Source organism: Xenopus laevis, chromosome 7S (assembly GCF_017654675.1).
Source record: "Xenopus laevis strain J_2021 chromosome 7S, Xenopus_laevis_v10.1, whole genome shotgun sequence".
Taxonomy (NCBI): Eukaryota; Metazoa; Chordata; class Amphibia; order Anura; family Pipidae; genus Xenopus; species Xenopus laevis.
Window position 1 is genome coordinate 95,702,354 of NC_054384.1, and position 19,926 is coordinate 95,722,279.

General features: G+C 39.6%; 1 protein-coding gene and 1 pseudogene across 1 annotated transcript; both read right to left on the reverse strand.

Annotated features, from left to right (window-relative positions):
• Window positions 1-856: 856 nt before the first annotated feature.
• LOC108697258 lies at window positions 857-6,733 on the reverse strand (annotated as a pseudogene).
• Window positions 6,734-17,820: 11,087 nt separating this feature from the next.
• Window positions 17,821-19,238, reverse strand: xcxcra (C-X-C chemokine receptor type a). Its single transcript, NM_001280590.1, is given in 2 exon segments — window positions 17,821-18,881; window positions 19,187-19,238. Coding segments are annotated over 2 exon segments (1,068 nt in total). The 5' UTR covers window positions 19,229-19,238; the 3' UTR covers window positions 17,821-17,855.
• Between the last annotated feature and the right edge of the window lie 688 nt (window positions 19,239-19,926).

The following is a 19,926-nucleotide window of genomic DNA, read 5'->3' on the forward strand; positions in this document are numbered from 1 at the left end:
GTGAGATTCTGGCTAATATACCCAGGCCCAGCCAAGTTCATCTGCTGTTTGCACTCTACTTGTTGATGTGGACTCCACACAGGCACAGCCCCATTAAACAGAACCACAAAGGGTTATACAATAACAGGCAAACCCAAACTGAGCTGCCTAACCCAAAATTACATTTCTGATCATTGTGTTCCACCCAGGAAATAATAGTACTCGCTCACTCACTCACTCACTCGCTCACTTACTCACTCACTTACTCACTCAGAGAGTCCATACAGTTTTTCTTTTATTTAAAAATGCCTTTTGCTGGCTGTATTTCCCCCTGAGTTGGGCTAAATTGTGACCAGTCTACAAGAATAGGAGAATGACTAACTACCCTCACCATGACACATATATGTATATATATATATATATATATATATATATATATATATATATATATATATATATATATATACAGTGTAGGTATCAAAAATCCCTGGGGTGACTTGCTTTGTTTACACTCTTTTCTCCATTTGACCAGTTTGGCTTAAGAAAGGGACACAGATCTTGGAAGTTTTGATCTACTACTATTTGTCTTTTGTTTTCTTTGTGTCCTGTAGAATCCACCATGAGCCAAACACGTGTAAAATGTGCTTCTAATCAGGTTCTAGGGTCCATGTGTGTTATCCTGGCTGCTGTACAGAATGGCACTGGGCCAATGCCCTTTGAAGAAGAGGATTGCCAGCTCAACTAGTGAGAACAACATTAAAGCAATGAATAGTAACCTGTCCTCCAAATAAGCAGTGAGACTTGTATCTACATGTGATTGAAGCAGTTGTAAATATGGTTATAACTGTGCATCCACTTCACTCTCTTTCCATCATCTTCATACCTGGCATCAATCCTTTCTACCTGCCAGGAAGCTGGCACAGAACATATTCTCAGTAATCATTCTGGGATATGAAGCCTAAAGGTGGCCATACATGGAGAGATCCGCTTGTTTGGCGATGTCACCAAACGAGTGGATCTCCCTCCGATATACCCACCTTGAGGTGGGCAATATCGGGCTGATCCGATCGTGGGCCCTAGGGCCCAACGATCGGATCCTAATGATGCTTAACGGGCGGTCGGATCGTGGGACCGCATCAACGAATAGATGCGGCCGCAATCCGACGGGATTTTTTTGTCCCATCCGATCGAGATCTGGCCGACTTTCGGCCAGATCTCGATCGGTGAAGCCCGTCGGGGGGCCCCATACACGGGCCAATAAGCTGCCGACACAGTCTGTCGGCAGCTTTTATCGGCCCGTGTATGGCCACCTTTACAGCTGGAGTCAGCCCAAACGGGTAGATCCAGACACTGCCGTTGATCAGGGTACCTCACAGTAGGAAATTGACAAAAAAGATGAATATGATTCAGTTTGTCATTCTATACTTATTTTAAAATATTTAACTTTAGCAAATAAAATTAAAATTAAAAAAAAACAGACTGAACTGTAGCAATACCTAATATAGCAAGAACAGATTTCATAATTTTGTTATGACATAATGTGTTACATTTTAAAAGATGCAAACAATTCAGCTGAAACGGTAGGGGAAGTATATCTGACAGATGGGGAGATGTGAGGTTTTCTGAGGATCTTGAGACATCAGTTTAAATGGAATACACAGAGCCAGTGTTAGATCTTTCTAATCTGTACTAACATGCAATATTAACATGCAATAGCCATTTCCACTGCACTCTTGATAATTCACCACCATTGCTTTAGAAGTGTTGATATTTTGATCTAAATAGATGTTAGGATTTTTCATTTGTTTATTTCATAGGCCTTGGTCAAACAATTGTGGGGCTCTGTTATGAAAGGTATATGACTTCTTGCACCAAAAGGATGAAGAATCTTTTCACAAACAGGCCTAAAACTTGAATAATTGGACCTAACCACTTATATCTGGGCTGCTCCAGTCTTGTTGCTAAAGACTTATTTTCAATATGAAATACTGGAACCCCACCATTACAATAGGGTAATATAGTGGCTGCACATATTTATTGATGGTGTTACTAAACGTTACTGCCAGGGGTGCTGTGCCAATGAGGCGAGTTGAGAAACTCACAGGTGTTGAGATTGGGGACCAGGCAGGCAGTGGCGTAACTACAGAGGAAGCAGACCCCGCAGTCGCGGGGGGGCCCGGGGGGTACAGGGGGCCCAGAGGGGCCTGCTTCCTCAGCAGTGCTGGATTACCCACAAGGCATCGTAATTCATCAGGTCAGCATGTGAGGTCCTGGGAAGAGCTACTGCTCAGTAGGCATATAGGGGTGAGAGGTTAAGGCTATAGACAGGGGAAGGGAGCTGGGGAGAGGGATTGCTGACACTTTTTATTGCTGCGCAGGTACCAGCCACAATCTAGACTGTTGGGGGTGGTTTGGGGAGTTCTAGTTCAGCGAGTGCTTTGCTTTTGTTTTTCCTCAGCACATAGTAACCTAAAATCGACCACATATTTTTGATCTCTGTTCCATACTGAACACAATTAGAAACATCGCAAGCTTTCCACTACATCAGGATAGACCAGAAGTGCCATTAATCCCACACATTCCAACATGCTGATAAAGAGGCAGAGTATTTTTAAACTGTATCAGCTAAATAAAATGATCAAACATGCCCAAACCATCAAACTAACTTTGAGGTATTACACATAGTAGGAGAGAAAAATATAAACCATCTCCCTAAAACTTAAGGGTCCTTACGGTGTAGATAACCAGACAGCAGAGTGAGCCTCTCACTTCCTCTCAAGTTACTATTCCTATAACAACCAGATGGAACAGTTATCACAAAGCAAACAGAATGAGGGAAAGATGAGAAAAGAACAAAAATTAATAGCATTTCACTGTCCATATATAGGAGTTTTTAACAGCCTGTCTGAGCCAAATTCTATGAAAAGACATTTAACAGAAGTGTAAGATAAAAGCAGCTTATCAAATCAAAAAGATGGAAATCTGTTGCTTTTGAACTACAACACCCCCCGAACCCTGACATCCAGTCTCCATTATAAGTTCACTTCTTGATATTTGTTTTATGGGGCCCTGATGCTTCAGTATTGGATGATGAAAGCAGAAAGGTGAGTTACACCAGTGAAAATTTGAAAAAGTCATATTTTTTTTACTGCACAGGTATTGTAATTCATTTTTGTGTATTTCCTTGATTTTTAGAAATCAAAAGTGTTATGTATTTCATGTGCGGTCCCAGAAAATTTTTCTTCTTTGAATGTGGCCCGGGAAGTCAAAAGGTTGGGCACCCCTGCTGTACAGCTTTTCCTGGCCTCTGATTCTGTTTGTGACCACGGGTAACGTGACGCTTTGCCAGTAGCTCAGAAGCAGGGAGAGAGAAATGCGCCAGCTGTCACATGCCCCTCCCCTCTCCGTTTTGAAACAGATAACAGATTGTGGCAAAACAAGTTTGGGAGGAGAAGGGCAGCAGAAGAAAATAGAATATGAGTGCAGAGGTAGATGCAAAACTAAAAACTAGTTTTATACATCAAATAATTCCTGTGCCATCCTGCTATGAGTTCTGGGGGTATTTATATATGAAATAATTCCTGTGCCATCCTGCTATGGGTTCTGGGGATATTTATACATAGAATTGCTACCTTGCTATCTTGAGCTGAATTCTGGGGGTATTTTACATGAAATTGCCACTGTATTCATTCTGGTAAGTGTTTTATGGGCATTATTAATGAAATTGCATCAGTGGCTTTTTTTCAAAACAACAATGAGATTTATAGGAAGAGGTTTAGAGGAAGAGCTCAAATAAATGCCTTACTATAAATATATATTCAAAGTGGGCATGATCTTACTTCTGCAGTAACAGCCCTTAAATTTGCTCATAGCCTTTACAGAGAGATATGTGAAATTGACCCTTTACCATCCTTCTGTAGTTCTGGGGTATTTATATATGAAATTGCGACTGTGCCATCCTTCCGTGACTTCTAGGGATATTATACATGACATTCTCCCACTATTTTGTGCAGAGGGGGCCCTGAAAACTTTTTTTGCAGGGGGGCCCTGGCATCTGAAGTTACGCCACTGCAGGCAGGACCTCCATCTCTTTATAGATCCCTGGTAAGGCTTCACCTTGAATATGCAGTGCAATTTTTGGATCTAGTCCTTAAAGAAGAACAAAAGTCTAAATCACTGATTGACTGTAATAACTTACCTGATACCCCAATCATAAAGTATGAAGAAAGCCACAAAACTGCAGAGCTATGCTGCTACTTTTTATTGCACAACATGTTTTGGATCACATGGACCCTTTCTCTATTTTTTACCTAATACCCCATGTTGTTGCTGCTGCTTGCAGAAAACAGTACTAACCCCAGGGTTCTTCTCTGCAAACACCACAAAGCCATCCTCTTTTTTTTTCTTCGTGAGTGACTATGCACAGTAGAGTTAAAGTCCACCGTTTTCACTCTACTGTGCATGCACGGGTCCAGGTGGAAAAAGAGGATCACTCTTAGGTATTAGTTGAGGAGAACCTGGGCCGGTGAAGTTTTCTGCTAATAGAAGCACCTGCCTGGGATACCAGGTAATCAATTACAATCACTGGGGTGTACCTAACATTTGGTAACTCCTAGTGATTTACACTTTTATTCTCCTTTAAGAATAATATTAATGAGCTGGAGAGAGTGCAGAGAAGTGCAGCTAAATTGGTGAGATGAATAGAAGAATTAAACTATGAGTCATGGTTGGGGTTGTTTTCTCTGAAGAAAAAGCTTTTGCAAAGGGAAATAATTCCAGTACTTTTTACAAGAACACTACGGGACATTATAGACATATAGCAGGAAATCATTTATTTATCCCTTTTTCTCCCAGACATGCACATTTTGTTGCATAGTGCCCACTACGTACATTGTCCGGGATGCAAGTGCTTCTTGAATGTGGACTAAAGGGTGCAATTTTGCTCGCCTGTGTTATAAACAACCCTTTTTGGCAGTTTTATATTACTTTGGAAATCTTCTCTACGAATGCATCCATTTGTATAAACTTCCAGTACAGTTTCTTCCCTATGAAAAAACTATTTCTTTATTATCCATATAGGATACTTAGCATTATACACAAGCAGATTTCCTTGACCAGACACCCAGCCCCATATTTTGGTCAGTTTCTTTCCACTGGGATGGGCTGAACTAACTGATTATACTGATCAGGTTTTGCTAGTTAAACCCACATGATATAATAGTCATGACTACTGCCTTTGGAACTGATAGACGCTATCTCCTTGGATGTGGTGCTCGGTTCATTCAGCCTTTTTAAGATCATGTTCTCCAAGGTGATCAACCAAGGTGTTGGCTCTGGATAAAAAACAATTTATAATATAAAATATAACAGAATAGGCAAAATGTGTGCTTGGCACAAGCCCAGTAAATTGAACTGAAATTTGCGGAAAATTGTTGGTCAAATAATTGGTATAAGGGCATAGCTTCCAATTTACATATGCTTAGAAAGATCCTTTGTGATTTATGGCTGGTAGCAATGAGCAGCAGAAATGATCCACCTTGGTGAAATTAGGGAGCCTCCACCCCAGTTTCTTCCATTGTAAGTGAAAAGGACTGAGAGTGCGGGGTGCACTTGTATCCACGATCTTATCATCATCCAGAGGAGCAGCAGCGGAAATAAAAATAACAGCATTGTTGTGTGTATGTGCCTTTTATATATTTCTTATTTACAGCAGTAGGCCTCAGTTGCCTATCCAATGTTACTGAGCCCAATGCTGAAACTTGAGCTTTTGTCGAAATGACAGGCAGAATCTCCAGTCACTGCTATTTATTTCCAAAATCACAGCCATGCTAATTTTAATTCAGATGCTATGACCAAATAATGTGTGGCTAAATCTGTACAAGTCCAACTGCAGGTGTCCATAGTGTATAGCCTAGTTACAGTATCTGCCTAGTCCCAGAGGAGCCAGCCCTTGAAGGCACATGGTCTGCCTGGGGCTATTATTAGGGGAAGAATGTTAGTTAGTGGTTTGGGGCATTATGGAAGTTTTAGTGGGGTGGGGTATAGGATCCTTGAAAGGGAAGGTGTCTTTGGGGTTAAGATGTTGTTCTACCTGCAGTAGTGGTAGTCAGCCATTTTTATGCACTTTGCACACTGCGTCCTGCATTATGTAAATCTCGACTGGCCTCAATTTCAGAGCACAGAGACCTGTGTCTGCCCCCACTAAAAAAAACCTTAAACCCATGTCTGTGTAATTGAGTCTACTTAAATCTTAGTAATATTACTCCGGCTTTACATGAACTCTTCATGTAGATAAGCAACTAAAGATACTATATATATATATATATATATATATATATATATATATATATATATATATATATACTCTACATATAACTTGCCATTCCCATCTTCTACTTTACATATGCCTGCCCCCAAATCTATATATGTCCAAGGCACTAAAAATAATTTTTACCCTAATTGGCCATCAGACCTACACCCCAGTCCATCCACATGGGAGACTGCCATGGAGCTTGGTAACCACATTTCCACATCTTTTCCACTTGATTACTAATGGTATAGACATATAATTTGCAGGATGATTTTTTTAAACTTTTAAGATAGAAATTATGTTTCTTTACAGATTATGCATTTTTTATGTGGATAATCCAAAAATAACCTGAAATGTTCTTTAGAGACCAATGCTCTATCCATTGTAGATATCTAAAAGATTCTTACTTGCAACTGCCAGGAACATCAGTCCTCAGAGAGGCATTGTGATTAATTTTTTGGGTTGTCAGTCTTAAGTCGGAACTGAATCGTAGGGACTGTTATTCAAAATAGAGAGACTATGTACGCTAGGTCTGTTATGACAAAAAAAAGAGCAGTTGGTTCCTTCTCATGGACCTTTTCCAGACACCTGTGATTTCTTAGGTCTTAAGTGTTAGCCAAACAAAGATTAGTCACACTAAACAAGTCACACTAAACAAGTTGCCAACTGATATATCAACACTGCTGGTGCCATTTTTTATTAACAGTAAATAGAACTGACAAAAATAAAATAATCCAGTTGGTCATCTGTTCTTGGAAAAAACATTTCCATACCAACTAAAATAACAAACTATTCAGTACAGAATCAATTGTCTTTCAGAAAGGTGAGTCCAGGTGCAGGTTACATAGTAACATAGTAAGTTAGGTTGAAAGAAAGACACACGTCCATCAAGTTCAACCTTTTGACTCTTTTTATAACCTGCCTAATTGCTAGGTTGTTTATTTAATTGTTTATTAAACAGCAAACTTGTTCATTCACTTTAATCTTATCCAGAGACCTGTGAGATCTTAAGCTCCCCATAGACGCGACGATTCTTCTTGCCCAACGACCGATTTTAGGGAAGCCCGACCAATCCTTAGAAATTATCGTGCGGTTAGTGGGATTCGAATGATCATACATGTTACGATTATTCGGCCGACATCTGAAATTGATCGGCCAGGTCAAAAAATCTTTGTCGGTCCCAGTGCAATCTATCTATGTTTGCAGGGCCAAGCAGGCAGCTCCCCTTCGTTTTCCTGGAAAATTGGTCTTTTTAGTTGATGGTAAATTCATACGATCGTTCTGAGAAGATCGTGGTCTCACGATCAGGATCTGATCTTTTAAAAATCTCAACATCTATGGCCAGCTTTAGTCTTGGGCACAATCCAGATAAAGATTAGCAGATGAGTCTTGTTTGCAAAGTAGCAGATCAAAACTCTGTGGGCCAAAGTAAATAAGTCAGTTGGTTTTTGAATCTCACAAAAGAAATTCTAGCCATATAATATAAACAGTATAAGCCATATGTAGAAGAGAGGAACAAATCTAGCATGATGTGACACATAGCCCAGTTCCCACCAATTAAAATAACCAGATATTCAATATACTGTACATAATGTAAAGTTCTTACTGAAGAAAAAAAATAGAAACAATCGTCTCTACCTTAAATATTCCCATTGAATGCCTTACAGCTGCTCTGTGAGAATATCCTCCAGAAAGAATATTGTAGCATCCACATATGTACATGATCTTCTGTAGTGTAATTTAATATATCCTGGTCCATATGCATCCTTATAAAAAATAGTACAAGTCATTTAGTAGTAGGGATGCACCAAATCTAGGATTCAGTTCCGGATTTGGCTGAATATTTGTGCCTGGCTGAACCAAATCCAAATCCTAATTTGCATATGTAAATTAGGGACGAGAAGGGAAATCACATGGCTTTTCATCACAAAACAAGGAAGTAAAAAATGATTTCCTCTCCCTTCCCTAATTTGCATTTGCAAAGTAGGATTCCGATTCAGTTTGGTTTTTGGCCAAATCTTTCACAAAGGATTCTGAGATATGGGTGCATCTACTCTAGTCCATTATAGTCCTTGAGGTCCATAATGTTCAGCTTTACTGTCCCACTTCTCATCTATAATATAACAGTTATGAATAGGACTCATTTTCTACTTGTACTGTATCTGCTGCAGTGGAAATTCCATAAATTATTTATAAATATTTTTATGAACAGCAACAAAGAGTGGGGGCACATACTACAAGTGTGCATAATGTTTTTTTCAGTACTCGTATTGTAACAAAGGACTATAAATCTATTTACCAAGTATTATAGGTGGATATACCAGAGGCCTGTGGTTACCAAGATTTTGGTCACAGAAGCTCCTTTATCTCAGACCAATGCCATATGTCATTCTTCACCTCAAAAAACCTGCCCACCAGTCCTATCACTTTCTATTATACTGGAGGTTTGAAAGTAAAAAGAATTCCTAATATTATTATTTCTTTCTTTTTTATTATCTGAATCATTAGCAACTAAATAAAACAATACCTGCTCTGACTTCCTATCCCATTTCTATGTTTGAAAGCCAAGAAGCACAAACCATGATTCAACACCCAAACACACTGAATTAAGAACTTACTGGGCCCTCTACATTCATCTGAAACCACAGAGTCTGCTTCCTCTGTAGTTACGCTCCTGACTTTTATTCTGTAGATCATGTTTGTGGAGAAAACACACATTGTTGCTCATTTCCTTCATACAAAATTCTACTCTTAACTTTTCATTACCTCATGAAACCGTTATACCTTACCACTGCCATTCATTCTCACAGCTCTAAACCACAAACCTTTTTTTCCCTACATCTTGAGAACAGCCTCTAGTACCCACTCCTGTTATTCAGATCAACTTTCTCTGAATTATTTAAGGACGTGTAACGTTGGTTTACAACCAAGGTTTTCTTCACTTGACATTCTACTGAAGTTGCAACCACAGGCCTAGATACATATCTAGAGATGGATATTACGGTTTGCTATGTTATCTGCAGCATTGATACTATCAATTATTTTAATTACTATAGGGGCTCATTTATAATATTGTTGCAAGGTACAACGTGAACAAATGGTGGCAAGTTCCATGTTTTTTTTTTTTGCATTTTTAGCCCCTTTTCCAGTTGAATTTGCTCCTTGAGGTGCAACACTTTGTGCTTCTAAAATGAAACACAAATAGCTGTTATTGTTTGCATGTTCTCTCTGTGTTAGTGATCTATTATCTAAGACTGATCATATCTTCTCTTGTTCTGACTACATTAATTGCTGGTTAAATCTCACATTCCTCTCTTCAGTTCCCCTATTCAATTATTTGTACATTCTATTTCCTTGCCATGTTGTCAGTGTTTTTGCCTCTCCTATTATATTCATATGCCATATATACAAGAAATATATAATCATTTGCTAATGCAAAATTTCCTCCTGTGGGTGGGAGAGGGGGTAGTGGGGGCGGGCGCTAGGACTGCGCAGCGGGGTGACTGGACCACGTGGCCTACGGGCGCCCACCAAAGAAATCCAGCCGTGTTGATCATGTGATAGAAGTTGGGCCATTTTATGTTTTTCAGTTATCTATCTATCTATCTATCTATCTATCTATCTATCTATCTATCTATCTATCATCTATCATCAATCTATCTATCTATCTATCTATCTATCTATCTATCTATCTATCTATCTATCTATCTATCTATCTATTATCTAACAAGTTACATAGTTAAACCAGGTTGAAAAAAGACAAAGTCCATCAAGTTCGACCCCTCCAAATGAAAACCCAGCATCCATACACACACCCCTCCATACTTTCACATAAATTCTATATACCCATATCTATACTAACTATAGAGTTTAGTATCACAATAGCCTTTGATATTATGTCTGTCCAAGAAATCATCCAAGCCATTCTTATAGTCATTAACTGAATCAGCATCACAACATCACCCGGCAGTGCATTCCACAACCTCACTGTCCTGACTGTGAAGAACCCCCTACGTTGCTTCAAATGAAAGTTCTTTTCCTCTATTCTAAAGGGGAGGCCTCTGGTACGGTGATCCACTTTTTGGGTAAAAAGATCCCCTGTTATTTGTCTATAATGACCTCTAATGTGCTTATAAAGTGTAATCATGTCCCCTCACACACGTCCTTTTTTCCAGAGAAAACAACCCCAACCTTGACTGTCTACCCTCAAAATTGAAGTCTTCCATCCAGTTTAGTTGCACTTAGTTTAGTTGCACTTAGTCTCTGCACTCTCTCCAGCTCATTTATATCCCTCTTAAGGACTGGAGTCCAAAACTGAACTACATACTCCAGATGAGGCCTCACCAGGGACCTATAAAGAGGCAGAATTATGTTTTCATCCCTTGAGTTAATGCCACAGAATGGCACTGCCCAGAATTAGATGCCAAAGTGCATAACCTGCATTTATCATATTGAACCTCATTTTCTAGTTTGCTGCTCCGTTTCCCAACTAAGACAAATCACTCTGCAAAGTGGCAGCATCCTGCATGGAACCTATAGTTCTGCACAATTTAGTATCATCTGCAAAAATAGAAACAGTACTTTCAATGCCCACCTCCAGGTCATTAATAAACAAGTTGAAAAACAAGGGACCTAGTACAGAGCCCTGCGGTACTCCACTAACAACTCTGGTCCAATTAGAAAATGTTCCATTTACCACCACTCTTTGTAGTCTATCTTTTAGCCAGTTCTCTATCCAGATATAAATACTATGTTCCAGACCAACATTCCTTCATTTAACCAGTAACTTTCTGTGTGGCACTATATCAAATGCTTTAGCAAAGTTTAAGTACTGTAAATCACATCCACTGCCTTCCCAGTCTCTGCTTACCTTCTCATAAAAAGAAATTGTTGGTATGGCAAGATCTATTAAGCATAAAAACATGCTGGCACACACTATTTGTATTATGATTTGCTATGAAGTCCGGTATCTTATCCTTTATTAACCCTTCGAAAAGCTTTCCTACCACTGACGTCAGACTAACTGGCCTATAGTTTTGAGGCTGAGAACGAGATCCCTTTTTGACTAGCGGCACCACATTAGCAATTAGCCAGTCTTTCAGCACCGTGCCAGACCTCAATAAATCCTGAAAAATTAAGTAAAGAGGTTTGGAAATCACAAAGCTAAGCTTGCTAAGTCGATGTCTGGGTAATTGAAGTCACCCATAGAAATAGCCTAAAGGTGGCCATACATGGATAGATCCGCTCGTTTGGCGATGTCGCCAAACGAGCGGATCTCCCTCCGATATGCCCACCTTGGGCAATATCGGGCTGATCCGATCGTGGGCCCTAGGGCCCAACGATCGGATCCTAGCGTTCGCCAAACGGGCGGTCGGATCGCGGGACCGCATCAACGAACAGATGCGGCCGCGATCCGACGGGATTTTTAATCCCATCCGATCGAGATCTGGCCGACTTTCGGCTAGATCTCGATCGGGGAAGCCCGTTGGGGGCCCCATACACGGGCCAATAAGCTGCCGACTCGGTCTGTCGGCAGCTTTTATCGGCCCGTGTATGGCCACCTTTAGTTGTGAAGCCGCTTCTATTTGTAAGAGTAGCTGGGCTTCCTACTTGACACTTATACGAGGTGGTTTATAGCATACACCAAAGATAATTCTTTTTGTTACCTTTTTCCCAGTCAAAATATCTACCCAGAGGGATTCTACACCTTCACCAGTGCCAGCTATTGTTATTTCTTGAGCGCATGGCTTTAATTCAGGCTTTACATACAAACACACTCCTCCACCCTTTTTAACCCCTCTGTCCCTCCTAAAAAGGGTGTACCCATTTAAATTCACAGTCACATGTTTCATCCCACCAGGTCTCAGTGATACCAATTATATCATACTTTTTAGAGCATGCAATTAATTCTAGGTCTCCCATTTTACCTGACAAACTCCGTGCATTTTCCAGCATACAGCGGAGGTTACTACTTTACTTTTTAAATTTGCATCACTTAGGGGCAAATTTACTTAAGGTCGAATATCAAGGGTTAATTAACCCTCGATATTCGACTGCCGAATTGAAATCCTTCGACTTCGAATATCGATCAAATCCTTCGAATCATTAGATTCGAAGAATTTTAATCCATCAATCAAACGATTTTTCTTCTAGCTAAAAAAGATAGTAAAGCCTATGGGGACCTTCCCCATAGGCTAACATTGACTTCGGTAGCTTTTAGGTGGCGAACTAGGGGGCCGAAGAGACAGTACTTCGACTGTCGAATGGTCGAATAGTCAAACGATTTTTAGTTCGGATCGTTTGAATCGAAGTCGTAGTCGAAGGTCGAAGTAGCCTCTATTCCTTCACTCTAGCTAAGTAAATGGGCCTCAGAGTGTAGAATTATATGTTTTAAGTATTAGTCTGTTTTTCTTGTAACAGAGGGACCTCCTTAGCTAGTAAACTGTATGCCCCCCTCACTCCTCCCCCATGACCCCTTACTAATCCCACTGCCCCGTCTACCCTAGCTTCCCCATAATTCTTTATCTCACCCACCCCCCCTTGCCTACTTTAAACACTCCTCCAACCTTTTAGCCATTCTGTCCCCTAGCACAGTGGACCCCCTTCCATTGAGGTGCAAACCGTCACGACTGTATAGGTTGTACCCCAAGAAAAAATCAGCCCAGTGCTCTAGGAACCCAAACCCTTCCTTCCTACACCAAGACTTGAGCCACGCATTTAGCTCCTAAACTTGCACGTAGCACGGACAAAATTTCAGAAAAAATAACACTGGAAGACCTTCCTTTAAACTTAGACTTTTCAAAGTCCCAGTGACTAGTGATGGGCGAATTTGCCCCTTTTCGCTTTGCCAAAAAAAAAGGACGAAAAATTGGAGAAAAGCATTGAAGTCAATTGCCATCAAAATTATTTATACGCACGCCTATTTTGTCCAAATGCATTAAAGTCAATGGGCAGCTGAATCATTTTGACGGACGACAATTTTTTTCCATGCGACTATTCTGATGCACGCCCAAATTTTTTTGACACGGGGGTGAAATGTGGAAATTCGCTGTGAATTCGCAGCTGGCCCATCACTACCATTGACCCACAAATCAGTATAGGCAATTAGGTACACAACAGGACTATGAGGTTGCTCTTAGCTCCATAGCACCATTGAAGTCAAACACCTTGAAAAAGCCGACTGGGCTAAAATTGTTGGTGGAGATGGAGGTGTTACCGCCATAATGCTAGAGTCTGTTGGGGGAAATCCCCGGGAGTTCACAGAACAATCACACCGACTGGGGACAGCGACTCAGGTCTGATATAAACATTTTTTAAACTACAATTGCTAGTGTAACTGTTTAAACTGTGTTTTATATGTGACATGCTTTTCTCTTTCTGCGCCATAACGGAGAGGAGAATAAAGTGGGGAGAGCTCTTTGTAATGAAAACTGTAATTTCAGGTAAAGTTGTTGTACCGTGTTAGCCAGTAAAAATGTTACAGGGCAACCCTTTTGAAATAAAAATATAACAAAAGTGGTATAGGAGACAACTTTATTGGCTAACTAATATAATCATAGCAAGCTTTCAGCTTGAAAAAGGAACTAAAATGTTCTGAAAGCTAGCTATGATTATATTAGTTAGCCAATAAAGGTATCTCCTTTATACCACTTTTTTCTATTTCACAAGGGTTGCCCTGTAACGTAATGAAAATTGTGACACGCTTTGAGACTACTGTGAATCATTGGTCTTAGGTTTTCTCCCCGGTTTCCTCTAACACACTAGGAGCTGGCAGAACCCCAGTTATTAGAGCCCACCCTTTGTACCTTAACAGTCAGCTCTACTCATGCATCGTAATTGCTCAATTCCCTGTACATGTGTATGCCAGAGATATGTGATTTCCAAACACACTGTCGCACTTCTTATACAGTTTGCGTATTTGTTCAACCAGATGAAGCCAATGTCCAATAACTGTAATTTGTATGATGTAAAATGTAATATAAGTTATAGAAGTCCTTTTACCAGACTAATGGTCAGAGACAGGTTGCAAACAAGAGAGATCCAATACACTACCAGAAGGTCAGGACTGGCGGCAAACTAGGAGAGTCCGGTAAACTGGCCGAGGTCAAGAGCAGGCTGAAGGCAGAGAATGGTCAGAGATACAGGCCAAGGTCAAATACCAGGAAATCTAATAGTCAATGGTTATACTGTGTACATAGTACTTTCTATACAGCTTAAAAGGATTAGAGTTGAAGTTACTGTTGACGTGTAATAGCTGCATGAACCTGCTAATAAAGCACTGTTATACTCTACTCAATCCAGGAATCGGTTCGGCATCCGGCCAGGATTCGGCCATTTTCAGCAGGATTCGGATTCAGGTGAATCCTTGTGCCTGGCCAAACAGAAACCTTAAAATCATGTTACTTTTCGTCACAAATCAAGGAAGTAAAACATTTTTTAGCCTCACACGATTTGCATATGTAAATCAGGATTCAGTTCGGTATTCAGTGAATCTTTCACAAAGGATTCGGGGGTTCAGGCGAATCCAAAATGGTGGATTTGGTGCATCCCTAACCAAAACACAACAGAAACTCTAACTTTTCTTGTATCCTATAACGAGAGACACCACGGACCTCATTACAACACAAGCTGGACTTCTAGTCTCAGAAGCACATGCAAATCCATGAAGGTGAAAATGGAACACAATATGTGATTCCATCTATTCATTCTCATATTACCCAGGTACAATGAACTCGTGGGGCCCATTAATTTGAATGATGTACGAGGTTCAAGGGTATCCCTTTGCACATTGTCTCCCTGTACACTAATCCTTTTTCATCTGGAAATCATGTGCAGTTGAGGTCCATCAACATATGTTCCCAGGGGTTATATATTTTGCTGCAACTGTATGTATTTGCAAACCGCTGCTGAAATACAGTTATGCTGATTTTCATTGGGACACAATTATGCTGAAATGGTGAGGAAAAAAACATGGGATCACCTTCCAAGTCACTGTACCGGGGTTTACAGATGGTTCACATTCATAGAGAAAGGACGGGATCTTGAATATAGCTATAAAATGCTCAATACGCTTTATTCTTATTAAAATAGCTTTCTATTCATATTGGTTTGTGCTTTTAGGGGGTTTACTGTATGACAGAATTTATTTCCCAAGCTGTTTGTTATAATATATTTTTTCTCCATTTTGTTTGTATTTATTACTCTGTGCCTAAAACATTTCATTCTTTGTGTGAGAAGATTTGCTTTGAGGAAGCTTGCCCCATATTTTCACTGGTAAACTTCCTCTTTTTTACTCAAATATCTCACCTTTTTATCTTGGAGCGTGATCTTTTGGCAGTTAGTAAAGTTTTGCATGTCCCTCAGTGACAAACAGTATATATCACATTAAAAACGATAATAATGAACCGCTAGATATTCCTGTTATCATAGCCATTATATTATTTTAAAGGAGAACTAAAACCTAACAACAAATATGGCTAGAAATGTTGTATTTATACTGTGGTATTTATATTTATTTTTACTGAACTTACTGCACCAGTCTAAAGTTTAGAATCTCTCTAACAGTAATGATTCAGGCCTTTAAAGGGATACTGTCATGGGGAAAATGTTTTTTTTTAAAATGAATCAGTTAATAGTGCTACTCCAGCAGAATTCTGCACTGAAATCCATTTCTCAAACAGATTTTTTTATATTCAATTTTGAAATCTGACATGGGGCTAGACATATTGTCAATTTCCCAGCTGCCCCAAGTCATGTGACTTGTGCTCTGATAAACTTCTATCACTCTTTACTGCTGTACTGCAAGTTGGAGTGATATCACCCCCTCCCTTTTCCCCCCCAGCAGCCAAACAAAAGAACAATGGGAAGGTAACAAGATAACAGCTCCCTAACACAAGATAACAGCTGCCTGGTAGATCTAAGAACAACACTCAATAGTAAAATCCCATGTCCCACTGAGACACATTCAGTTACATTGAGAAGGAAAAACAGCAGCCTGCCAAAAAAGCATTTCTCTTCTAAAGTGCAGGCACAAGTCACATGACCAGGGGCAGCTGGGAAATTGACAAAATGTCATGTCAGATTTCAAAATTGAATATACAAAAATCTGTTTGTTCTTTTGAGAAATGGATTTCAGTGCAGAATTAAATCTGCAAAACTATTGTGAAAATTTTCCAGCAAAAATCAAAAAACACTATTCGGACGCCCATTGACTTTAACGCCAGCGGAAAAATTGATGCTGGCATCAAAATTGACACGGGCGTCAATTTTTGAGTTTCATGAATTATTCGTGAATTTTTCACTGAAGCAAATTGGGAAAAATTCGCCCATCACTATCCCTTAGTGTTAAAAATTTTAATTTATCTATGTAGGATTGCCCAATGGAATATACTGCTAAAAAAGTATATTTTTATGATAATGGAGGTACAGTACTTTGTTCAGGGGTATCATTTTTCCTTTCAACGCCAGCGAAACAATCCAAGATTGTTGTGCATTCCACAGCAGAACAAACACTCATCTTGGATTTTTTTTCCCAAAGAGAAGGGAGCAGAGATGAAGTCAATGTGAGACTTTTAAAAAATGCTCTGGCATAATGGGCTGAAACTCAGGACAGTTGGGAAGCAGGACAGTGCATTTATAGTTAGAAAAAATTCTCGTTAAATACTAAAGGACAAGTCTCTGCTCTTCTTCTCTAAACAAAACATTTCATTTTAAACTTTCAAGGGATTCTGCTTTCATGATCAGAGTGCCTCTCCCCTTAGCTGGTAACATGGTTGTATCAACCATGAATTAAATAAAACAGCATATCCAAATGCCACCCTAATCCTGGGTTTCCAGAAGTATATAGCAGAGCAAATAAACATGTTCCCCAAATATTACCCTAACCAGCCCCTGAGCCACTGTTTTTGCTCCCACCCCCAGGAGGGTCCAGCCTCACATTCTGTGATCCAGTGCCCTAAGAGAAAGTGAAAATGTAGATGTAAAAGTCCAAAGTGTTCTGTTGTTACACTTGGCAAGTGAAGTTGTGTCATAAAGATTCTGAAAACTCTACATCCAATCCAGCATTTAGATGTGATGTACAGCTTGGAAGCCTGAAGGATAGATACCCAACACCAAGCTAAGGGGCAATGTTTCCCACACACTGTACACTTCAGAGATCGATTACATGTTTATTCTGATCATACAATGCTGCAAAAATAGGATAACACAATGAACAATTAGTAATCACATTTCTTTAATGATACAAAAAACAATGCTACTCAAATACAGTGTTGTCATTATTTAACCAACAGTTTGTTTTAATGCTAAAAATGATATTTTGTAATGTACATTGAGAAACTATTGCAAGCAGAGGCAGCAAGGAAAGCGTGGTAATGCCAATGCAATAATATGACTCAATTACTGTATATATTGCTTTCCTACCAAACAATTTAGTCCAGTGAAGTCCTATGTAACTGAAGAGTCATTAAGTGCTGTAAACACATATTTAATGTATTGTTCTGCCATGTTAAACCATGTTTCCCCTCAATAGGCAGCAAATGTGAAATAGACCAAAACTACATTTAGTTCAAAAGACTCTAGTATATGAATTATTTGTTTCTATGACTCCTGATTCATCTTTGCTTCCAGTAACCCCCGAGCTTGTAAGCTTCCCTGAAACTCTTTTAGACAGTCTTGAAAGTTCACCCTTGAATTTAACCCCAACAAAAGCATAAACAAAAGGGTTCAGGCACACATGGGAAAGTCCTAAAGTCTCTGTGATGGTCAGTCCTATGTCCAGTTGCTTAAATAATGAACAACTTGGGCCAATAACACCCAACCTTTGTAGACTATCAATAAGCAAGAATATATTGTATGGTCCCCAGCAGAGCACAAACACAAACAACAGTACTACAATAACCACTTGAGAACGGTAGGAGTGACCATGTCTGGACTTTCGAAGAGTACAAAATATCCTGCAGTAGAAGAAGAACATAAGGGCCAAGGGAAGAAGAAATCCTAGACCGAGGTTAATAAAACGAATGGTAGTTCTCCAAGTATCAGCAGTTTCTGGGTTGAAGTTGTAATGGCAAGAATGTGCTTTTGACTGTTTAACAAAGTCCACATCACGGAAGTAAAACTCTTGCAATGAGAGCAAGCATGAGGTGCCCCATACAAGAGCACAGATTAGGAATGTGTGGATGGGTCTTTGCTTTCTATGGAGCTCCACTGCGTGCACAATGGCAAAGTACCGGTTCAGTCCAATGCAGGCTAAGAAGAAAATGCTACTGTACATGTTAATGGAGAAAAGAGCTCCTACCAGCTTACATGGTATAGAACCGAAGATCCACCCATAGGCATACTGTGTTGCCCAGAAAGGTAAAGTAAGTCCCAGGAGAAGGTCAGACAGAGTCAAATGGAACAAATAGTGGTCGGATAAATGCCAGGAGCAACGCCTGCTCTTCAGGACATAGAGCACCAGTCCATTCCCTATCAGACCCAGCAGAAACACAAGCAAGAAGGTAGCTGGGATGAACCACTGGTTGAATCTGCTGGTCTCATGATAATCACATGGAGCGGCTCCTGCTGGGATGTCTGGCAATCCTGTATACGTCTGGAGAATGATAAAGCCACATCTTTGTTAGATTGCAAAAGTACAAAGTAATTTGGGCACCCACTGCTTGTGGGAATTAATATAAATTTCCAGTAGAAGAACAGAATTAGACTCAATATGAGATTCAGTTATTTGACAATCACTGCTGTTTCAACAGTAATTATATATATATATATATATATATATATATATATATATATATATATATATATATATATATATATATATATATATATATATATATAGATATATATATATATATATACACATAATTCCCAGAGAACATAATACCCAGAGATACTCACACCATAGTCGTCAGTGTGATCTTGCTCCTGGCCTTCTGCCATATTGCTCACATCAACTGCACAACTCCGCTATACAAAGAAGAAAGTGCATTTGTCATCTAGTCTTCTAAATGTTGTTGTAATGACGTTGGCTGGTAGGCTTTTATAAGGAGGGGGTTTCGCCTGCAGAAAGGGGAAGTAAGAAAGTGAGCAAATACTGGTCAATAACTGGTACTTTCAGGGACCTGCCACACACAATTATGTAATATTTTATGAAATGTATAAATTATTTTGCTGCTGGAAAATCAATTGCAAGCTCTTTTGGACAGGGCCCTCTGTATTTCTTGTACCATTTCTGTATGTTTTCTTGTACGTTAAATGTATACTTCCATTTATTGTACAAACACTGATCTTGGAGTTTTATAAATACGCAGTAATAGTAATGGAAAATAATAAGTGAAAATCTTTAAAAGAAATCTCCACCAAAGCTCAATTTAAATTTCAGCAATGTTTTAACCCATATACATTTTAAACCGTTTTTAATTTATTTGTAAATGTAATTGCTATTAGTGATGGGCGAATTTGCGCCATTTCGCTTCGCCGAAAAATTCGTGAATTTTGCGTGAAATTCGCGAAACGGCGAAAAATTCGCGAAACGGCGCCGGTGTCTAGTTTTTGACGCCGGCGCCCGTTTTTGACGCCGGTGTCCGTTTTTTCGGGAAAAAAATTTGATGCCGGCGATTTATTTCCGCGAATTTTCG